The sequence below is a fragment of the Microcaecilia unicolor genome, chromosome 5, assembly GCF_901765095.1.
Source record: "Microcaecilia unicolor chromosome 5, aMicUni1.1, whole genome shotgun sequence".
Classification (NCBI taxonomy): domain Eukaryota; kingdom Metazoa; phylum Chordata; class Amphibia; order Gymnophiona; family Siphonopidae; genus Microcaecilia; species Microcaecilia unicolor.
The window spans coordinates 42,371,583-42,395,968 of record NC_044035.1 but is presented as its reverse complement, the minus strand read 5'-3'; the positions used below and the strand labels follow the sequence as shown (position 1 = coordinate 42,395,968).

The 24,386-nt window shown below is 43.1% G+C and overlaps 1 protein-coding gene across 1 annotated transcript in view; it reads right to left on the bottom strand.

Annotated features, from left to right (window-relative positions):
* LOC115470002 (SMC5-SMC6 complex localization factor protein 2-like) overlaps nt 1-24,386 on the bottom strand; it is a gene marked incomplete at its 5' end in the record, with an annotated part of 119,785 nt that overhangs the window by 57,314 nt on the left and 38,085 nt on the right. The window contains 4 exon segments of the mRNA XM_030202835.1: nt 823-898; nt 3,668-3,770; nt 4,591-4,758; nt 22,955-23,071. Of these exon segments, the coding sequence (XP_030058695.1) occupies nt 823-898; nt 3,668-3,770; nt 4,591-4,758; nt 22,955-23,071 (464 nt within the window).

Here is a 24,386-nt window from a genome sequence, read left to right as displayed (position 1 = left end):
TGGCAGGTGCAGGCGGACCTGAGCTGTGCTGGGGATAGACCCTCTAAATGGCCGTGGGTAACCCCAGACGTGTGGCTAGGCATTTTGTGATAGACCTTTAGCCCTTCTTTTTTAACAGATTTAAGATAAATAATAAAAACATTTTATTGATAATCCGTATTATCTAAGTGGCGTTCTTACATACATATTAAATTATAAACTAATAACCAATCAAATCTTATTACAGTGACATAAAATAATATCATTAAGAGGCATATTTTCAAAGCACTTAGACTTACAAAGTTCCATTGGTTACTGTGGAAATTTGTAAGTCTAAATGCTTTGAAAATGAGCCCCTAAGTATACCATTTCAACCACATACTAAACACAAATATAAATCACTCCTGCATCCCACAGGCTTCATGGAAAAGATAACATGCATGCTGATCTATCAAAGCTACAGCATGTGTCACATCAATACAAGAAAAACAGTACACCATGAACTGAAAATTTGTCCCAGGGACTGAAATTTATACATATTCCCCTACATATGTGTAGGCAGCATGGCTATAAAAAATGTACACATTATTAAAATTAATAATATGTTGAATATTAGAAGACACCTAGCAATAATAAAAGAAAATATTATGAAGAATCTTGCTTCTAAATACAGTTCGAATTTCAAAAATTCCAGGTAAGCCTTTGTACACTGAAGGTCTCTCTTTCCTCTTTTTAACCAATATCTCAGTCGCTTAGCACCACAGAATGTATAACAATATAGTTAAACAAGAATAAAAGCCTCTTTCCACATCAGCTTCAAGTATCACTTGTTTGGATACTCACAATTAGCAACGGTAACATCAATCAATGTTTTTAAAATCTGTACTGAAACAATGTAGTCCAACTGAACCGACATCATCTGGTAAGGGAAAAAAAAAAATACAAAAAGCACATTTATGGAAAGAAACATACAACTATCTCAATATTCAGTCATATTTACAAGAAACACTGTAAATTTGAAACATTCTGTATGACGGAGTGGCCTACTAGGCACAGAAATGGGCTGAAAACCAGTATCCAAAATCCAACTACATTCACTAATGCTCCTTGTGACTCTGAAGTCTCTCTCCCAATCCTTCAGGGAAGGATTTATTATAACTTAGCGGTGTAATCATCGTGAGCTATAAAGGCATGTTATTGTACCACCAACTCGTGCCATTTTAATACAGGTCCTATTTTAAGCAATGAAACCTAGTTACTACTAAAAGGTGTTAACACTAAAACATGTCTTGATGGTAGTCCATGTGGATAACACTCCTAAGTGCTAACTGTAGGTGGCCTCAGGAAATCAAAATTGCTCAAGGAAAAAAAAAAAACAATCAGGCTAGGTTAAAAACCACCACCACCAACAAAATCTCTAAATATATCCTCCTTCCCAAAGCAGAGAACAAAAGCCCATCATAATGTAATGCATAGTATTTTTCCTAAATCTCCTGACTAAAGGAGGAAACAGTAGCTCACTTTCAGTTTGTACAGATTAGCCAGGAGCTTTCATTTGTGTTTTCACTACAATGCTCATAGCATCAAAAGGAGCAGCTTTTTTGACCCTCATAACACTTAGAACCAGGGAAGTTCCCATGGCCAAAGTTTCCTAAATATTGGTGCCTGGTAGTTATTATAGGGAAGTCAACATCACCCAAGTTGACTTGCCCAACATGCACTTAGTACTCCTGCCATAATCCTGCGAAACACAGAATTTCTGCAGAATTACCCAGCTGTGCAGCATTTGCAATTTTTCATGCAGAATTTACGCCAGGAATGCTGGCTGGCCCGCTGCCCCTGTGAGCCCTCCCAAGGCCTACCTTAACACCCCTGGTGGTCTCAGGGTAGGAAATAACCCCACTCTTTCCTGCCTGCTGCAGCTGCTCTGGGCTGGCACCGCTGCTTCTTCAAAATGACTGCCAAGACTTCAAGCAGTAATCTCATGAGGCTGGCACAGGAAATCTCGGTGGCTATTTGGAAGAAATGGCAGGTACCGGCCCAGAGCAGCTGCAACAGGAAGGAAAGAGTGGGATTTTCCTGCTCCAAAGAGGTACTCCTAATGCAGCTCCTCCTCATCTTAGCTCACTGGTGAGTGCAGGTGGGTGCGGGGCTGGAAAACAACTATGGATGGTATGTAGATGCAGTGGGGAGCTGGAAAAAAGGACAAGGTGGATGCTATGTGTAGGTGCAGAAAGGGGGGGCTTGAAAAAAGTGGGTGCTATAAGTACAGGGAGGAGGAATGGAAAAATATATGGATGGTATCTATGTGCAGGGAGGCAGGCTATAATATTGTTTATATTATGACACACTTGCAGAATTTGCAAAATTGTGTGCAGAATTTTGAATATTTTTGGTGCAGAATTCCGGCAGGAGTAATGTAGAAATGCAGATGGATAGAAGAAGGTGGGGGTGGGGGGTGGTGAAGAGGCTACAGAAATGGGGAGAACAAACCACAATCAAAAAGGCAAATAACAACTTGGAGACAAAATTTTCCCCAGTTCCTAAAACATTTAGCCAGTGTTTACATTTTTGCCACTCCTGCTAAGGTCATGATTTTCTACTTGCAACTGAATGAATACACCAACACAGTGTTTTTCTAGTTTTGTAAATCTCACTCGAGGAAAATTATACTTATGGTTATAACTGTGGAAACATAATTGGCCCTACATGAAAGTAGTATGTGCAGCGCTACATGGTACTGTTCAGCTTTTAAACCTGAACTTTAGAACTGCCCTTTGGTCAACTTCATCTTTCCTTGCTGAAGCCTGTTGCAGTACTGCAGGACTTGCAGTATTAAAATCTCCTAGGACTGCTGGAAATTCCCTTGGTAACTGAGTCGACAATGGCTGGAGAAGCAGAGTGCAACAAGATGTTGTGGTTATGAATAGTGCACTCTCTGCTAAGAACGGCTCGGTTCTGAATGTGATGTAATGTTTTGATTCGCTGAAGCACTGACCTTGAGGTTAAAGGGCTCTTCAATGTGGTGCCAGTGGGACAATACTGTGGCCCTTAGAGCCACAATATGTGAACCAAACATGTTATGCATTGACAGCAAGGCCAGGTATACATGTGATCACCCAGCTGCAGTTAGGCTCTTTTCACGATAAGAGAGGCTGCAAACTAAGATTGGGGGTTTTACTGTTGGATTCCATCCGAAGTGTAGCCTGCATCTGCTGACCTGAATGAGGAACCTTCTGCTAGCTCCTAGACATCTGCATCATCCAAGGTTGTGTGTTTTGCTATGTACCTTTTGTGCAGCGTGATGGGTTTAAGAGCCTTAAGGGGATGTGCATTTACTCTGAGCTATTTCTATGATGAGACTCTTTGCATTTATTCCTGCCTGACGATATCAGTTGCTATTGTAAATAAAATAATTGCACTATTTTTATAGTACTTGGTTGTGGAGTTAAGGTTTTTGTATTATTTGGGTATAATAGATTGGATCCAAGGATAACGGGCACACATTTGCTTCTGACACTTCAACCACTAATGTTAGTCTTGTCCGAGACCCATTTCTTTCAGAATTTATACTGTCAGGTACCTGTAGTGTGTTCTGTATTGCACCTACAATAACCATATATAAAATGTAAACCCTTCCCCACACCCCTCCAATACACACACAAACAGCAATAAATCCAAGCCTTACCTGAAATAACCACCTCAAAACAGATACTGGGCAGGGAACAAACCGGTAAATCAGGCTGATAAAGCCTTGAGATATTAAAATAAGTTGCTGAGCTTTTCCTAAGCTGGAAAAGAAAGAGTTAGGTTATAAAACAGGAAAATACGGTGCACCAAAAGCTTATTTTACGTTACATAAGTTTGGCAAAAAAGAAAGATCTGCCATCAAGTCACATAAGCAATATACTCCCCTGCTCCTCCCTTCCCAATTCCAATACAAATGTTTGATTATACAAACACTAGAACTATATAATTAGAGAGGACCAAGCAGACATTTGAAAAAAGTTGAAGGTCACGCCCCATCTAAGATTTATACTAAAACAGAAGTACTGCTTATCAACTATCGTCATGAACCCAATATTAGTAAAAAGGATGTAAAAAACAAACAAACCCTAGCATAACTGTGCACTCAATTTTACCACAATTTCCTGGATTCTCATGATAAATAAAATTAAGATCAAATAACCTTGTCCACAGTGAAATGGCCAAGTTATTGGTAGGTTTCGCAATTTATAGCCCTTCTCCACTTTGACTGTATCTACAGAAAGGCGGTATATCGTGTGTAATAAACTACTACTATTTAGCATTTCTATAGCGCTACATAAACAATGTAGGTCAGGCTAAAGTTAAAGGCAGCAAACTTCCTGCAGGTAAAGGGAGGCAAGGTATGCCTAAGAGGAAAAGTTCCTGTTAACAAGTGCACCAGTAGATTGTAAATGGTCTCCTCAGTCGAACTAACTTACTTCCAATACTCACTTCATTTTTTCCCCCAATCACTTCAGGATAGCTGTGCAGTTAAAGAAAGAATGAAAAGGAGTAGGGAATGCAACCACAGTGATTAAGGAAACACAGCAAGAAAACAGGAGTTCCACTACTATAGATCCTTACTTAAGGAGAAGCTTTTCTTCAGCAGTCTGTGCATTAAATCCATAATTTTTCAGGTTAAGTGTATGCTGATTGAAAAGTTGACCAGAGTCAGACAAATGAAATATCTCTTGCCCGGGGTGAAGATCAGGAATAGCATCCGATACAACAGAAAACTTCTTTATAAATGCTCTGAAATAAACAAAATTTATAAAAGTGATTAAAATCTGCACAACACAAAATACTGAGCAGTCATGTCTGGAAAGATATGAGAATGAAATACGTCAACCTGATAATTTTCTTTCCTTTAGTCACAGCAGATGAAGCCAGAGACTTGTGGGTTGTGTCCATCTACCAGCAGGTGGAGATTGACAGGGCTGAATTCAGTGGTGTACTGGTAAATGTTTAACAGACTCTCTCCCTGATCCACCTCTGCGCCCCCCCCCCCCCCAATTGCAGAGCTGGCTATAGGCAGGGAGAGAGCCTTGGGGGGGGGGGGGGGGGGCGGCAGCAATGCATTACTTTCTCCAGAAAAAAAAAAAATTTAAATGCTCCCAGGTTCCAATCTAATTCATGGTTAATGTGGGATAAAATGCCACAAATACGTAAATAAATATAAACTTAACGCTGAGAACCTGATTCTCATAACATGATGTCTGTTTTAGAAGATCTTTACCAGGAGAAAAAAATAATCTCTGCAGTATACCCAAAATGACACAAACCAAATTAGCAAACAGAGCAGGAATTAGGAGAACAGACAGTTTTGCCAACTCTGAAAACCAATGTGTTATCAAAATCTCAGAACCTAACAGATTCCTATTCAGACACTAGGCTTTGCAGTCATACATGCAGAACAGAGATAGCCCCTATTCAAATTCTTCAAAAATTAACCTGAAATCCTAAGAAGTTAGACTCTGCATGCAGCACAATACCAGAAAAACACGTTGCTATACATTGCAAAATATGATAGCAGATGTAAATTCTCAAAGTGGACATATGAAAATAAAATGATTTTTTCTACCTTTGTTGTCTGGTGACTTTTTCTGATTCTGCTGCTCTCTATCTGTTCCCTTGACTCCGTTTCCAGGGCTTCCTTAACATTTATTTCTTTTCTTTCCTCCTTTCTTCTTCATTTCTTGCCCTCCATAAGTAAAAGCTGGGTCCTCCGCAGACTTGACTGTCCAGTGGATCCAGCTTCTGCCTATTTTCTCCATCCATGTGCAGTTTTTCTCTCTTCCTTTTCCCTCATCTCCTTCCTTTCTCTTCCCTCCATGCCCAGCATTTCTTCTCTCCCTTCCCACTCCTCCATCCATGTCCAGCATTTCTCCTTTCTCCCCTCCATTCATGTTCATCTCAATTCCCTCCCCTCCATCCATATCCAGCATTTCTTCTCTCTCTCCCTTCCCCTCCCATCCATGTGCATCTCCTTCCTGTCTTCCCTCCCCTCCATCCATGTCCAGAATTTCTCCTGCCCTCCCCTCCATGTCCTGAAACACTCCCCTGCCCTCCCCTCCATCCACCCATGTCCAGTAACTCTCCTCTCCCCTGCCCTCCCCTCCATCCACCCATGTCCAGCAATTGTCCTCCCCCTGCCCTCAATCCATCTATCCACCCATGTCCAGCAACTGTCCTCTCCCCTGCCCTCCACCCATCTATCCATCCATATTCAGCAATTCTCCTCTCTCCACTGCCCTCCCGTCCATCCATATCCAGCAATTCTCCTCTCCACTGCCCTCCCCTGCACGTCCAGCAATTTCTTCTCTCTCCCTGGGCCCTGCCCTCCCATCCATCGATGGCTTCGATGCTCCTCCCTCCCATAACCACCTGCCCGCCCTCTTCTTCCCCCAACATCCCTCTTTTTGCTCCTGCCACCCTGCGTGGTTTAAATCTTTTATTTACCTCCTTCGCAGTGGCTGCATCAGTGAAAGCCCTGCCCGTCTCTAGCCTTTCCTTCGTTTCCTGTCAGTGTCCCGCCCATGCGGAAAGAGAAAATGACGTCAGAAGGCAGGGCGGCAGGAGGTTAGGTAAGCAGCATGGCTTGTGGCGCCCTCCTGCCATGCTTACCTCGCTTACCGCCGGGTTGCGCCGCCCCTGGGAGCCGGCTTGCCTGCCAGAACAACTGGCTTGAAGAGCTTTAAAAATGTAACAACCGGCTCTTGCGAGCTGGCTCCAGCACACCATTTGCTGAATTGCACCATCTTATAGGATGGAATGCTCCTCGTTCAGTCAGTATTTCTCATAGCAAACCAGTAGGAAACAGAATTATAACACTTCTCCTTCCCCATAGGGAAACTTGATAAGCCAAAAACTGCAAAGATGTAAATTGATTACAAGCATCCCACTAAAAAGTAACAATGGAGAAGCATGGTCCAAAAGAGAACTGATAGGAGCTCTCAAAAATCAAACAGAGTGGGACTCTGGATTCATCTGCTGCAACTAAAGGAGGAAAATTATCAGGTAAGACAATTTTTCATGCCTTAGCGTCAGTAGCAGATGAATCCAGAGACTTGAAAATTCCCGCAGGACAGTATTGATACTCCAAAAGAGGCAGCCGACCGAATGGAGAAAGCCAAAGCGTAGGGTCTGGAGAAAGTGTGCAAGGCCACCAGACCATTGCCCTACATATTTCCTCTATGGAAAACAGAAGGTTCTGTCCCAAAAATGGGTAATGTTCAGCTACACAACACCTTGAATTCAGCTGAAAGTACTTAACCTACTATCAAATACATGGACATGGTAGCCTCCTTGACCCAGGGAGCTAGCAGGGTCGCAGAAGCCCTATGAGGTTTAGAGGTCCTGAGCTAAGCAAGAACTAATGATCTGACTAATGGTACTTGTGGTCACTGTTCAATAGTGCCAAAGGTCAAAGAGAACATCTACCTAGCAGGAAGAATCAAAAGGCCAACTGAGATCAAAAGCAGAACCCTCTGAGTTCGATTCCCACTTCAGGCACAGGCAGCTCCTTGTGACTCTGGGCAAATAACTTAACCCTCCATTGTCCCATATAAGCCGCATTGAGCCTGCCATGAGTGGGAAAGCGCGGGGTACAAATGTAATAAAAATAAAAAATAAATGCATGAAGAAAGAAAGAGGTAGGAAGAAGTGTCCCAACACTCTAGCAGGAGAAATTCAGAGTATCCTGACAGGGTGCAGGCACAAGCTCCAAAATCCCGCTTGGACTGATCCCCAGTGCTGGGATTAAAACTAGGCCGCCCCAGACGATAGCACCTGGTATCTTTAGAATGAGGTTGAGCAGAACACAACAGCCGGAGCGTTCAGCTCCAGCTGACGGAAGATGCTGAGCCGGTTAGCCACCGAAAGCATTCGCCAACTTCACGAAGCCCAACAATTTTCTTGTAAAAGGGTGTGTAAGAAAGCACTGTGCTAGGCTGCAACAGAATGGAACGGTCACCCAGTGGTGCAAGCATAGTCCAGGATGGGCTGGGACCGCCAAAGACTCCTGCTTGGATGCCTCCGAAACAAGACATACAAGAAATCTGCCAAAGATGCCACCCTTGACTCTACATCTGGCAACACTGGAATACGTCAACTGTCGACGTCCTGGAAGAACTCTGAAATTTGTGACACCCAGCTAAGCACTCCCTAGCAACACAGCAGCTGAGGAAAGCTGCCCACCGAGAGAGAGAATTCCAAAATGTCTGAGGAAAGCAGCGCTGGAACCACAAGCTATGGCTGAGCTGGACTTGGAGGGTCCCATAGAGGGAGACTATAGTGGGGCCTTTGAGTAGGAACCGCAGTGATCTGCTGTGGAATCTGGCAGATGGAAGCACATCAAAAATAGAGGCCATTGCACCTAGGCTTTGAACATATTCACAGACTCAAGGAACCTGGAAGAGAAAGAAGAACTTGACTTGGGTGTAAATGTGCTGCTGGAGAACAATGGTAAGACGAGACTTCCCAAAGCCTATATAAAATAGCAATCCCAGATACTCCAAGATGTACCGTGGAAACAACCGCCTCTTGGAGAAATAGAATGACACCTACGGATTGAAGAAAAACAGCCATCTAGGAAGAAAATCACAGACTCATGACAGTTAAGAGTTGTAAAATCAGCCAAAGGGTCAGCATGGCTGAGCCTGCCACTGATGGTTGTGAAAGAAGGCAGTCACCTCCACCAGGACCTGAAACAAAAGTGTCCTTGGAAATACTAAATGAACATTAAGGGATAATATCCTCCAAGGTGCAGAACCAGAGAAATCTTCTGTGAGGTGACCAGGGAATATAAAAGCACGGGTCCTTGAGATCCAGGGAGGTTGGAGACTCTCCCACGGGACGAACTATTACTAACTGCAAAGATCCCAAGATGAAATGTTGACCTGTAACACTTACCCCTATTCACCTGTTTAGTACCCATGTCTGTTTTATCATTCCCACCTTAAGTATTTCCCTTATCCTGTTTGTCTGTCCTGATTAGATTGTAAGCTCTGTCAAGAAGGGACTGTCTCTTCATGTTCAAGTGTACAGAACTGCGTACATCTAGTAGCGCTATAGAAATAAGTAGTAGTAGGTCACAAGGTGGCTTGAACTAGCCGCCACTGGGACTGGAGCTTGCAGAGATAATCCAAGAGAAAAGCCACAGTGGAATGGGAATAAAACTCCAGTTGGCAACCCAGCTTCAGCATGGTCAAGACACATCTGACTGATGCAAGGTTGTTCTGCTCCTGACAGAACCTGCAGAGGTGATCTACTATACTGAAATCCGAGGAGACAACCAGGACCCAATCCTTGGAGGCACAGAAGGCCCTGGGAGGCCTGGAAGTTGAAGACAAATCCATCCTGACTGCTCAAACAGCGGTAATCCTAAGTTGAAGCGGGAACCCTGAAGGCTAGATGTGTGTGGGCTGGAGCACTTGGGCTCACGACTGCAAAGATGACACAGAGGAACAACTGGAGCTCAAGGTGGGAGCCTTGCAACCTCTGAGGTTTGGAGTCTAGAGCCATAACCAACCTCCCAGATTTTCTCTGAACAAAAGCTTATCTCCAAGAGTAAGCTTGCCCAACTTGGAGGTAAGCATTGAGCTGCTGAAATGACACCTAAGCCAGAAGTGTGTGGCTGCTGAGGGAGTCACAAAGAGGCAGGGAGATTGTGCCCTAGAACTGGTCGGTATTAGCAAGGCTGAGAAACAACGCCAGCTGGAGCACCAGAATCTGCCTATTTGCACCACAGTTCCTTATTGACAGCAACCTCTAGATCTTGGCACCCACTCCCTGGTAGCAATGCTACAAGGATTGCAAGCTGACCAATACAACGAAAAGTAATGAAAGTGCCAGAAAAGCCATAGGCCAATCCAGCATCAGGGTATTGTATCCGAGAGCTGAGCTACCATGGAAAAGCATAAAAGGAAGCTGAGCACAGAAGTGGAGTGCCAGCTGTCCCAGCCATGCAAAGCCCTGCCTCCATGGATTGCCCTGAGAGCGAAAGCCAGGCTCATTGCCAGCAACTAGGTGACCACCAGGCACTTCTGACCCGCATCAAGGAAGCCCTGTGAGAAAACCCAGTCCAGCTGCTTGTGGATTGGTTTGTACATTTTCTTTATAAATGTCATGTACTAACAGGAAAGAAGGGAAAGAATGCTGTATGTGTATGCACCCAAGCAGCAAAAAAGGCGTGAACTACACCCAGATCAAATCAATCAAGAGAGAACATACATTGCCCTGAAAAATATTTACTCTAGTTATAAAGGTAGCCTCTCAAATGTTGAGAAAGCACATTGCCAGTCAGTTTCATGAAAAGACTGATTTGGTAGCTGTGTTAGTCCACTTTTAAAGGTAATCAATAGAAATAGAATAAAATGAAACATGGAAAAGAAAATAAGATACCTTTTCTATTGGACTAACTTAATACATTTTTTGATTAGCTTCATCAGATCAGAAATAAGCAAATGTTGATAGATGACCGTATATATAAAAGTGAAACAAAGCATTTCAGTGACAGTCTAACAGGATGATTTAAAACACAAGCTAGTGAGAAGTAAGCTCCCAACACAAACTCAAAAAGAAGAGAGTGGCATACATCCTTGCAATATATCCAGCTGCAAACTATGCCAAAACATTTCACAGGACCCCACGGTCATTCACAAAGGAAAAATATTCAACATAAAGGAATCCTTCATATGCTCATCTTCCAATGTCGCATCTCAAGAAAGATATAGTGGAATTGGAAAAGGTGCAGTGAAGGGCGACTAAAATGATAGCGGGGATGGCACAACTTCCCTATGAAGAAAGACTAAGGAGGCTAGGGCTTTTCAGCTTGGAGAAGAGACGGCTGAGGGGAGACATGATAGAGATATAAAATAATGAGTGGAGTGGAACAGGTGGATGTGAAATGTCTGTTCATGCTTTCCAAAAATACTAGGACTAGGGGGCATGCAATGAAACTACAGTGTAGTAAATTTAAAACAAATCGGAGAAAATGTTTCTTCGCCCAATGCGTAATTAAACTCTGGAATTTGTTGCCGGCGAACATGGTGAAGGCAGTTAGCTTGGCAGAGTTTAAAAAGGGGTTAGACGGTTTCCTAAAGGACAAGTCCATAAACCGCTACTAAATGGACTTGGGAAAAATCCACAATTCCAGGAATAACATGTACAGAATGTTTGTACATTTGGGAAGCTTGCCAGGTGCCCTTGGCCTGGATTGGCCGCTGTCATGGACAGGATGCTGGGCTCGATGGACCCTTGGTCTTTTCCCAGTGTGGCATTACTTATGTACTTATGTAATGTATTTCCAATATCATTCAGTGTAAAAAATGCGACAAAGGGTGTTACGTTGGAGAAACAAGTCAGATGCTAAAGAAGAGATTTAATTTACACAGACATCATATGAAAAATGCCAGTACCAACCAAGATGTCACTTCTGTTGGGCAGCACTTCACAAAACCAGAACACTGTACCAATGATTTTATGGTGAGAATACTAAAAAGGAACTTTAAAACAATACAGGAACGTAAGACCTTTCAAGTCAGAATGATTAAATATTTTGACACCCACCAGACAGTACTTAAAGATCTGGGTTTTTTAGCCCATTAAAAACCATACAATTGTACAGCTTTGTCACCCTCATCACTATGCATATCTCCCTGTCCCTCATCCACCTGGCCCTCCCTGTCCCTCACCTAACCCACCCCCTCACCCTGTTAGACTGTCATTGAAATGCATTGATGTTTCACTTGTATATACTGTCATCTATCAACATTTGCTTATTTCTGATCTGACAAAGGGCTATCTTTGAAAGCTAATCAAAAATGTATTAAGTTAGTCCAATTAAAAAAAGTTATTTTCTTTTCCACATTTTATTTTATTCTATTTCTATTGATTACCATGAAAAGACTGAGAACTGAGACTGCAAGACCCTGTGCACAACATGTTTGGTTTGGTCAATTTGTCACTGAAAATTGGGGCAGCTCTTATGCTCACTGGACTGCCAAAACTAAAGAATCTCATCCTGGCTGGCGCATCAAAGTACAGGAGCTGCAACCTCTTATACCAAGAGAGATGCCATTACAAGCTGACGAGGTCAAAGGGGCAGCATTCAGACTGCATCCCAGGGAACTCTTATAGGAGGTGTAACAACCTACCAGAGAGACGTAAGTCACAGGAACACATGAACAAGCTATTTTGGCTTACATCACATCTGCATGTGCTTCATTCCAGGAAAGCCAGGAATCAGATAATTAGTCAGGACAACAGTGGCTAAGTCCAGCCCAGAAGGAAATATGGGACAAAGACACGATGGAACCGTCACTGGGCCCAATCCGAACCCAGCATTGGAAAGGAAACAGGCTGCTGCCTAGGCCATGCCAACGCAGGCTGCACCGAAGCCACAGAAGCAGATGTCGAAGGGGACATAATAAGCAGGGAAGGGGACATAAGCTGGGAAAGGGCCTGGGGAAACACCCAGGCGACTGTGCTGTACAAACTCCTGAGTGGCCAGGTAACACCAGGCTCACAGGGGAGGAAGTCCACTTTCTCTAAGCTCTCCTGCCACCGGGAAGACCCCGTCTACCCTGACCATGCCTCTTGCAGCAGAGGCGACAAGGCGCAGGGGAGTACCGAGCCAGACCCGATGAACCTTGACTCCGCCATGTAGTAAGGAGAAGGTGAGGCAGAGAGAAACCCCAAGACTCCCCCTATCAATCCCCTTCTGGGACCCGGTTTCCTTAACACTTTTTTTTTTTTTAACAGATCTAACTGACCACTGAAGTGAGGACGGAGAATGGAGGAGGGCTGGAGAGAGCACCAGGGTGGGGGAGGGACCTGGGGTGATCAGGTGTACCCCCCCCCCCAAAAAAAAAAAAGGTGGTACCGCTCAGCCGCACACACCTAGCTCAACTGAGCCGAGATACTTGGAACAGGAGCTACTGACAGATGAGACCAGGAGCTTGTGACAGACCATCTATCCGCCTGCCAGAGACAGAAAATACCGACCAAGGAACATTCCATCCTATAAGACACCCCTGGGAAGCAGCCACAGCACAACAGTTGAAAAAGGGTGCTCTAAATAATCCCCCACCCACCACTGATAATTTCTTATGCTCTATGGAGTTTAAATGTGCCTCCTGCAACATAGCTACCTGTTCAACACCTGCAGTATCTTACTAGGTGAAGTAATACCATCGACATTCCAAGACACCAGCTTAACCCCCAGCATCGCTAGCATCAAAGAAGATCAGCCTGCCACAAACAGTGATTTCTAGTAGGAGGACGTCCCCAGCCTACATCCTCCTCTGGACTGACACACCTCAGAGGTGCCCGGAAGAAAAGGGGAAAAGAAAAAAGAAAAAACAACAACAAAACAAAAACCCACACACAACAAGAAACAACAAACTATCCCTCCAACTGAATCTCAAAAAGTAGTGGATTCTCCCCCCCCCCCCAAAAAAAAAAAACCTCCCCCGTCCAACCCCCCCTCCCCCCCCCACACCAACTGGATCTCCTAACCTTTCCCCCCTACAAACTCCCAAATGAGTTTGCAAAGCAAACCCATCATGCCCTGGTACCCCTCCCCATTTGCAGGACCCCCTCTCCCCCCCCCCAAAAAAAAGGAAAAGACGACAGTAAATAGAATCTCCCATTACAAACACTTCCCCTGATCCCTTCATATCCCAATGCCCAAACCTCCCTCTCCATGCCCTAACCCCATAAGAACATTCTATACCACAAACAGTGAGAGAAAAAGCCAAAATGGAACAGGTAGTCAAACACTTAATGAGAACAACTGCAAGGCATATTGAGGTTATGTTGTTCCCTCTGTCCAATCGAAGACTGCGGAGTCCAGGGTAAAGCAGGTAAAACAACATGCTGCAGAAGCGATGCAAGGACCTCAGCAAAGTCTGCTTCCACACCTCCCCACAATAGGGAGACAGCAGCAAACACATACATCATGAATTCTCAAGATGGGGACAACTGCTAGGGCTAGGTTGAGTCCAGAAACATGAGAAATAAACCTGGAACCCAGAAAGGTAACCTTTATGATCTCAGCAACAGTTTAAGGCCCTGGAAGTTAGTCCTCAGAGCCCAGAGGTACAGATGAAATTAACTCCTTGGCAGACCTGCATCCTCGAAGAATTTATCACCACCCTCATGATGCACTCACAGTTTTGCAGGGTATAACAAGGAAATCTTGATTTTCTTTTCATAGAGGGTTTCAGAGAGGAGCACATGATTTCCTGGCCATAGCTACACGTGCTGAATAGTCCTGGAAACATAGTATAGTCTTTCCTTCACAAGTTAAAGATTGACCGGGACAGTTTGTAACAAAGCCTGTTTGTGTCCATTTTTCAAAATTTGCATTAATCACAGCATGAAATCTATTACTGGATTGTCTCAGGAGGCCCACCCAATGTGCCCACTCCACCCGCAAAGGCCCCAAATGGTGGCCCAGCTGTACAGATTGCAGTATCTAATTTTCCAGAAAGATTACCAGTTCTGAGCCCTTCAAAGTCTCTGGTAACCCGATGAAGTGCAGATTACTCTGGCGGGAGCAGTTCTCTAAGTCATCAATTTTAGCTTCTAGCTCTGCCAGCCTTTGGTAGAGACTACTATAAAGAACAAAATTACACAGCATATACATAAGCATGGATTAATGAAAGAAAGCCAACATGGATTTACTCAAGGAAAATCTTGCCTCATTTATCTACTACATTTCTTTGAAGAGGTGAACAATCATGTGGATAAAGGGGTGCCGGTTGATATCGTGTATCTGGATTTTCAAAAGGAATTTGACAAAGTACCTCATAAAAGACTCCAGAAGAAATTGGAAAGTCATGGGACAGGAGGCACTGTTTTACTGTGGATTAAAACCTGGTTAAAAGATAGAAAACAGAGACTAATATTAAATGGTCAGTATTCTCAATGGAGATGGGTTGATAGTGGGGTTCCGCAGGGGTCTGTGTTGGAAACGATGCTTTTTAACATATTTATAAATGATATAGATATAGGAATAACTAGTGAGGTAATTAAATTTGCTGACGACACAAAGTTATTCAAAGCTGTTAAATCGCAAGAGGATTGTGAAAAATTACAGGAGGACCTTACGAGACTGGACATCCAAATGGAAGATGACGTTTAATGTGAACGAGTGCAAAGTACTACATGTGGGAAAGAGGAGCCTGAACTACAGCTACATGATGCAAAGGTTCCACATTAAGAGTCACCGACCAGGAAAAGGATCTAGGTGTCATCACTGACAATACTTTGAAACCTTCTGTTCCGTGTGCAGTAGTGGTGGCGGCGGCGAAGAAAGCAAATAGAATGTTAGGTATTATTAGGAATGGCGTGAAACAAATGAGGGCGTTATAATGCCTTTGTATTGCTCTATAGTGCGACTGCATTTTGAATACTGTGTACAATTCTGGTCACCGCATCTCAAAAAAGATATAGTGGAATTGGAAAAGGTACAGAGAAGGGTGACAAAAATGATAAGCAGAAAGGCGAAAAAGCGCTAGGTCTCTTCAGCTTGGAGAAAAGACAGCTGAGGGGAGATATGATAGAGGTCTATAAAATGAGTGGAGTGGAATGGGTAGATGTGAGTACGTTTACTCTTTCCAAAAATACTAGGACTGGGGGCACGCAATTAAGCCACAAAGTAGTAAATTTAAAATGAATCGGAGAAAATATCTCTTCACTCAGTGTGTAATTAAACTCTGGAATTTGTTGCCAGAGAATGTGGTAAAAGCAGTTAGCTTAGTGGGGTTTAATAAAGGTTTGGACATCTTCCTAAAAGTCAAGTCCATAAGCCATTACTAAGATGGACTTGGGAAAATCCAGTGCTTATTTCTAAGACAAGCAGCATAAAATTTATTGTACTGTTTTGGGATCTTGCCAGGTACTTGTGACCTAGATTGGCAGCTGTTGGAAACAGGACACTGGGCTTGATGAACCTTCGGTCTGTCCCAGAATGGCAACACTTATGTTCTTATGTCAAAGCGTTCCTAAACTTGTTTAAAAAACAGACTTTGAAAGTTGCAGCAGGAAGAGTAAGCAAAAGTATGCTGCTGGAAGTGAGGTGTTCAAGCAACCTAAGGAAAACTTGGGCCCAAGTAACTAGAAAAAAAAAAAAAAAAAAAAAAAGACTAGTTTGACCAATTGTTCAGAATGGTTCAACGTCCTCCATAGATGAGTCTTCCCCTTTGAAATGTAACTATTCACACTGTCTACCAAGGAGAACAGAGCACTTACTCTGTACCTCAGGACTGCAAGTACTACTACTACTACTTAATCCAGACTGCCCCAATTGGACTGACTGTTCACTTGTCTTTTAGATTGTAAGCTCCTTGAGCAGGGACTGTCCCTCTATGTTAAATTGTACAGCACTGCGTAACCCTAGTAGCGCTTTAGAAATGTTAAGTAGTAGTAGTAGTAGTAGTAGTAAGTACAAGCCACACCCCTTGCTTGAGACACGTGAAGACAAGAAAACAGGATGAGAGGGAAGAAATATTAAAATATGGTTCAGAAAAAAGTAAAACCAAACAGCAGAGCAAAAATCTTCACCCTTTGTCTAAACACATACAACACTGTACAGATACATACAAGAGATGGTCAAATTGGATCTTAAGGCCATGAAGTGTGGAAAGCTTAACATATAGTCGAGCAGGGGGGGTCTTCACACAATTCCTACCTTATTGCAGCCACTCTACGGCTCAAAAGGAGTTCTAAACACAAGAAAGCTGGGTTTAAAAGCAGTGTGCTGATGTGTGTGCAGTACTATTTAAATCCAATGGTAATGACGGAATGAATGCAAAGAAGTGGGCACATGACCTGAAGACTTCATGCCTGTTTTGTAAAGTTGGGGAAATGTAATACAGTGTGATGTGGACTAAATTGTTGGCTTGCTTTTCTGTGGCTAGTATCAGTGAGTGCTATTTTCTCTTCTTGGTTACAGGTTAGTTATGCTGACACTTTTTGATCGATTTTATTGAAAGGAATGAAGCTAAAAGGAAGCCACAATGCCAAATTAGTGAGGGGCCACTACTATGAAACGAGAGGTAAAGCACTGAACTCCAAAAATTTACATGCCATACCAATATTTATATGCAGAATAGTATTCCAGATATACACATGCACCTCCTTCAGGTGCCTATAAACCTTTGCGTAAAAGATTGCTTATGCTGCTAATACATACCCATGTGCATATTTCCATGGCAAGAAGCATGCTCTCCAATGTTTGCACACATTATGAATGCAAATAAGTTGTACGTAATTTGTTACAGCACTGGGCACAAAAATAATTACACCTATATTAGGCTGTAACACATGGGGAAATTTGGACTTGCCTGTTACTTTCTTTTCCTTGAGTCCTGCCAAGCCAATCCAGTCCAAATGAGTGGGTTATATTGCTCTATCAGCAGATGGAGACAGGAAAAACAGCTCAGAGATAACTTCACTCCCTTAACAGGTACTGCCTTCAGCTCCTCAGTATTCCATATCAAAAACTAAGACTCTTGAAGGCAATTCTTTTGTTTTGGGATACCAATTCACTCCTAAATCCAAACCTGATGTAGTCAAAAATCATTATTTCATGGTCACTGATACAGAAATGAGAATTGCATATACAAAGGAAACCAACTGAGCGTGGTACCGGAAGATTGGAGGGTAGCCAATGTAATGCTGGTTTTTAAAAAAGGTTCCAGGGGAGATCTGGGAAATTATAGACCGGTGAGTCTGACGTCGGTGCCGGAGAAAATGGTAGATGCCATTATCAAAAACAAAATTACAAAGCACATCCAAAGACATGGATTACTGAGGCCAAGTCAGCACGGCTTTTGTGTGGGGAAATCTTGCCTGACCAATTTACTTCAGTTCTTTGAAGGAGTAAACAAACATGTGGACAAAGGGGAGCCGGTTGATATTGTGTATCTGGATTTTCAAAAGGCGTTTGACAAGGTACCCCATGAAAGGCTACAGAGGAAACTGGAGGGTCATGGGATAGGAGGAAATGTCCTATTGTGGATTAAAAACTGGTTGAAGGATAGGAAACAGAGAGTGGGGTTAAATGGGCAGTATTCACAATGGAGGATGGTAGTTAGTGGGGTTCCTCAGGGGTCTGTGCTAAGACTGCTGCTTTTTAATATATTTATAAATGATTTAGAGATGGGAGTAACTAGCGAGGTAATTAAATTTGCTGATGACACAAAGTTATTCAAAGTCGTTAACTCGTGACAGGATTGTGAAAAATTACAGAAGGACCTTACGAGACTGGGCGGCTAAATGGCAGATGACGTTTAATGTGAGCAAGTGCAAGGTGATGCATGTGGGAAAAAAGAACCTGAATTATAGCTACGTCATGCAAGGTTCCACATTAGGAGTTACAGACCAAGAAAGGGATCTGGGTGTCGTCGTCGATAATATACGGAAACCTTCTGCTCAGTGTGCTGCTGTGGCTAGGAAAGCGAATAGAATGTTGGGTATTATTAGGAAAGGTATGGAAAACAGGTGCAAGGATGTTATAATGCCGTTGTATCGCTCCATGGTGCGACCGCACCTTGAGTATTGTGTCCAATTCTGGTCGCTGCATCTCAAGAAAGATATGGTAGAATTGGAAAAGGTGCAGCGAAGGGCGACTAAAATGATAGCGGGGATGGGATGACTTCCCTATGAAGAAAGACTAAGGAGGCTAGGGCTTTTCAGCTTGGAGAACAGACGGCTGAGGGGAGACATGATAGAGGTATATAAAATAATGAGTGGAGTGGAACAGGTGAATGTGAAGCGTCTGTTCATGCTTTCCAAAAATACTAGGACTAGGGGGCATGCGATGAAACTACAGTGTAGTAAATTTAAAACAAATCAGAGAAAATTTTTCTTCACCCAACGCGTAATTAAACTCTGGAATTCGTTGCCGGAGAACGTGAAGACGATTAGCTTAGCAGAGTTTAAAAAGGGGTTAGACGGTTTCCTAAAGGACAAGTCCATAAACCACTACTAAATGGGAAAAATTCACAATTCCAGGAATAACATGTATAGAATGTTTGTACGTTTGGGAAGCTTGCCAGGTGCCCTTGGCCTGGATTGGCCGCTGTCGTGGACAGGATGCTGGGCTCAATGGACCCTTGGTCTTTTCCCAGTGTGGCATTACTTATGTACCACTTTTAGAGGAGGCTACAACATATTAACTGTTTTACAACACATTAATTCTTCAGACGAAAAACTCTTGGCTGCCATGGTTTCCAAGAATGGGTTCTTGACTGGTCTAGCAGGACTCAAGGAAAAGAAAGTAATAGTTAAGTCTAAATTTTCCCTTATCTATGGGAGGAAGCCATGAGAGCTCTCAGAACTCCTATACCTAGAGTGTCAAACTTCCATGTTCATGCTGAGGCACTTAAAGGATGCAATGAGGCAAAGGCACAATCTGAATACAGAGTAACTCTGCCTACAAGGACTTCTGCGCTCTGAGTGGACTAGCTGGCCCTTTGGGACTTGCCAACTCTTGTTGCTGTAGTCCGATATGATCACCTCCCGAAATGTGTATTTAAAAAAAAAACTAAAAAAAAAAAAATCACTGTGCCTTATTAGTGCACATCAAGAGACAACCAACACTTTTACTAGCGGAAGAAAGCCTAATTCTACCAGACCAAAACACCAGCCTCAGAAGAGGAAGAGCACTGGACAAAGAGAGATGGAAACAATCTTCCAGGAAGGAGTCGCCTGACTGGGGGAAAAGATATGAAGTACCATCCTGATTGGCCCCTTCAGAAACAGATTAGGTCATATCAGACTCCCAGCAAGAACATGCGCAGGAAACTGATGTCAGTCCTGGTTCAACCAGGATATCTAGCCCCCCTGGCTCCCGACTCTCTCCCTTTGGCTGAACAGTTTCCTTATGGTTTTGCCAAACTATTATGAGGTCCACTTACATAAGTACCCCACTTGAATCCTAGTAGGGCCACAGTCACTTCTTCCATCATACCTTATGCTATGTTTACCTTGTTGGGTAGACTGGATAGACAGTACAGGTCTTTATCTGCCATTATGTACTATGTTACCATGTTACTATATTCCAGTCCTTACACTTCAGGCTGGTTCAGAAAATGCCCCTGACCAATAATGGTTTCAGTCATATATGTTGCTGTCAAGTCCTGCAGGGCAACTCAATCTCGGACCAAATCTGGCACATTTACCAAGGTACCTAAGGTTACTAATTTCCCTCTGCTTTGTTCCTATCAGTAAATAACGTTGTCTTGCCTACCACCACCTGGACTGCCTTTTTCCAAGCATTAAAGAAAAGCTGGTAAAGTGGTCAGGAAAGATGCAAATGGAATAAATAATAGCCCATATAATAAAATGGCTGAGGGAGCAAGATTTTTTTATTTTTTTTTTTAAATATGTTAGTGATAGGAGGAAGTACCAAAGTGGCAACAGGGGAATTATACTTAGAACAGAAATATTTGTTAAGCAATTTTGTCTTATCCTTATCAGCGAGAAAACATCAAGTGTTCCTGTGAAGGAGCACAGCATCTTATTTAAGAGTCCACAACAGGTAAACCTTCTTTACAGGACTACCTTTCCTGAGGAAGAAAAGGAGCTGCCTAAATAGTATTGTTCATGGCCTCTAAATTTGGAGAAATAATGACAAAATTTGTTGAGAGGGACCTAAGGTGAGGAAGGACTTCCCATTAATACTTCTAGCCAGCCTCTGAATTTTGGTCCCTGAAGCTCCAGGACTTTATCAAAAGAGGATGAAATTGCACAGACCATTCCAAAATTGCTGTATTTGCCACTCTGTGTGGAAGTTCCCGAGAAGCACTGACCGTCTTGTCTTGAGCGAACTCTGACCAAGCAATATGGAGAATCCAACCAAAGGAGCTCCTAGCATCACTTACTTCTACTGAACAAGATCACTAACCCACCCAGGAGCTATTACGTCCCACGTAGGATATTGAAGTCCTCTCTCCTCTGCATACTTTTACCTTCAAGAAGGTCACTATGGCCCCATCCAGGGGATGCTGGACCCAAAACAGGAGGGCTCCATGTCATGGAGCCACTGCATATAACTGCCTGAATGAAAGAGTATAGAGAAAAGAATGTTTAAGCAGACTCAAATCTTTCTACCATGGAGGCCCCTGAATGTTGTGCTTCCTTCTAATTGTCATTTTACATAAGGACAACCCCACAACCACTACCACCACCACAGGTGACCCACCTTGTCCTTCTATTCAACAGGAAGAAAACACTTGACTTTAACGAATTTAAGGCTGGAATCAGGTGTCACAGTCTGAGGTGTTATCAAGAACTGCTTGGAGGGGGGAGGGGGGGCAGCGCTATGACCACACTGGAATATTGGCATTCCCTACACATTACTGCCTCTCATGGCCCATCTAAGGAACTAGCCAGAGATTGACCTTAGGAAGTCAGAGTCACCAGCTTCTCTTCCCCCCCAATCAACCTCCCCACTGAGGCATTAGGGGCAATCTCCCTCTGCCAGCTGGGCTCTTTTTCTCTTGCCCCAATCAGCAGAATGCTCTAGCCCCAATCAGCAGAATGCTCTAGCATCCCAAACATTGCCAAGTCAACCTGTCGTTCCTTCCATGGAAAGAAAGACACAGATCAGAGATAGGAAAGACTCAAAGCAGAACTTGAAGCTACTACTAAAGCAGGACACCAAGGAATTTTTTAAAAATTATTCTCAAGGCTGCAGAAATGTTCATTACACCTTAACGGTACTCTGGCAAGCTTCACTTGTGTAGAGCTGCAGAGAGCCAGTTCGGCAAGCTGTTCCCACCACTGCTCCCCTAGCTTAGACAAAATGGGGAAGAGAGGAGTTCTGATATGCATGTGGTATCACCTGCTGACATGAACTCAGACTTATGGCCTTCATGAGCTTCCCATTTTTCTAACAGAGGGAAAGAGGGAATTAAAGGGCCTAGCATGCTTTACATATGCATTTTTGGTGCAAGGTAGCAAGAAAATGGTTGTTGATCCCATCAGTACAAGAGAACTGACCAGGTCTTACTTCATGCATACTGCATGGGCCACAGCTCAATCTAAGGAACTTCTACAGTTTCACTTTTAGCTGGGTGATAAACCTCCACAGATTGCATCGGCCCACCTGGTGCCTGCTTATCCCACACCAGATTACTGTGTGCATTTCTGAAGTCCACACCTTCAAACAGACAAACAAGATGGAATCAGTCCAGAGTGTGGTTACACAACTGATCAGTGGAAGGGGACATATAGACTTCAATATGTATAATCTGGAAGAAAAAGCAGAAGAGGGGGAATATAAGAGATACATTTAAATATCCTTGTGGCAGTAACGTACAGGAGACACGTATTTCAATTGAAGGGAAACTCTGGAACGAGAGAACTCTGGCCGGCAGCATCTCCCAGACTTGGCTTATTGTCCACCAGGAACACGGGCCTATAGCCGTCCTGGGAGCAGCCAACTCGTAGTTACTGCAGCAGGCTACATGTCTGCATCCTCTGCTAGATACAAAGAAATACTAAGCAGCAATAGGCAGCATCAGCACCCTATAAGGGGAGTAAAGTCAGCTATGAGCTGTTTTTCTCTGGATTGGTCTGGCATGGATGGCTTATAATAAACTTTACTTATCAACCATCTACCTGGCCCACAAAGTCCTATATCTTGATATCCTTCCTCTTCTACAGTTAGGGACAGCAAAGCAGTCACAGAAGCACTTTAACACTGCTGCTCCAATTCACATTGTATAGCACTTTTGACTCTGCTCCACTGCTCTGAAATAGCAACAATTAATTCTCTATATAAATTTTCTACTCAACATATATCCTTTTAGGATCCAATTTGTGAATCTCAATACTGAGAAGATTTACTCAGGCTGATTTCAATTCCCAGTCCACGTGAAATGCTGTCCAAAAAGAAGAAAAACTACATTTTTTTTTACAAATAGCACATTACCTGCATTCTTCTGAAAGGATGCTACCTTCATCTGCATTCTCTTCTTCACCAGCAGGAGACAACACCATTGTTCTCTGTTCAATGCCCTCCTGCAGCTCTTTTTCAAGTTCATCTAACCTATCAAAAAAAAAAACAGCCACAACACATTAAGACTACAAACAATTTCAGTATTAGTGAAGGAATAAAGAACATTGTTTAGCCTAAAATTGAGAACAAAATAGGGTCTCAATGCCCTCCACCCCCACTGACAAGATTTTTCATCATGGAAATCCTGTGTTACTTAAGTGATCGTTACCTGGAAGCCTTACCATGAAGGAGTGCAGTTGGGTCCCCTTTAATGTCTGTCAATCACAATCTTTCACTTTTTTTTTTTTTTAACATTTTGTTTTCATTTTCATCAATTTTAACGCAGGTCAGCTTTGCCAGTTTAGTTTTTATGATGCTGGAAATAAAGCCGAGTTTCAAGTGGTGCCTGTTGTGCGACAGGAAAATGTATGCCATGGACATGCATGACAAATATGTCTGCTGCATAGGTTTAGACCATCATGCACAAGATGGTTCCCACTCTGCCTGGATGTCTCCCAGGGTGCAAAATATTCGGGAGTTAAAGCTGAACAAGTACTTCAACAAAAAGACTCCCTGAAGGCTTAAAAAAAAGGCAAACCAATTCCTCAAGCCAGACACAACTATCATAAATCTTCACATTCAAGATCAGACGTGGTTAAAAAATGTCAAAAAGATGCAAGCCAATATGGAATGTTGCGAAAGGGGCTTTAAATACCTTTTGAAAGTGACCATAGCTAGCAATAGTTGAAAATGGTTATAAAGTTTTCTACTGTTGGTATTACACTTCTGATTGGTTGCTTAAGATGTACCCACAAGCTTCTGATCGTTGCTGGGGAAACTGTGATAATTGGGGTACCCTTTTCCATATCTGGTGGACCTGTTCGAAAGCATAGCTTTATCATTTGAACCCCCAAATAACGAACATATCATGATACCCAACAAGGTCATCTGTTGACCAGTGAGGTTGATATTGAGACCCTCCAAGCTTGTTCAAATTGATTCACTTCACTTTCAAGTTGTAGGCAGTCTGAGCGGAAGAGTAGCCTAATGGATAATGCAGCAGGCTTTGATCCTGGTGACCTGGGTTCAAGTCTCACTGCAGCTCCGTGTGATCTTGCACAAGTCACTTAACCCTCCATTGCCCCAGATACAAAAACTTAAGATTGTGAGCCCTCTAGGGACAGAGAAAATACCTGCATATAATGTGTACAGAGCTGCGTACAACTAGTAGCGCTATAGAAATGATTAGTAGTAGCAGTAGTAGGCAGATGTGCCTCTGGAAGAACCTCATGGGCCTCGGATAAAAATTTGACCTGGTGCATGTGTCTAGCCTTATAAAAGACGAGGATAAAGGGGTGTCTCCATC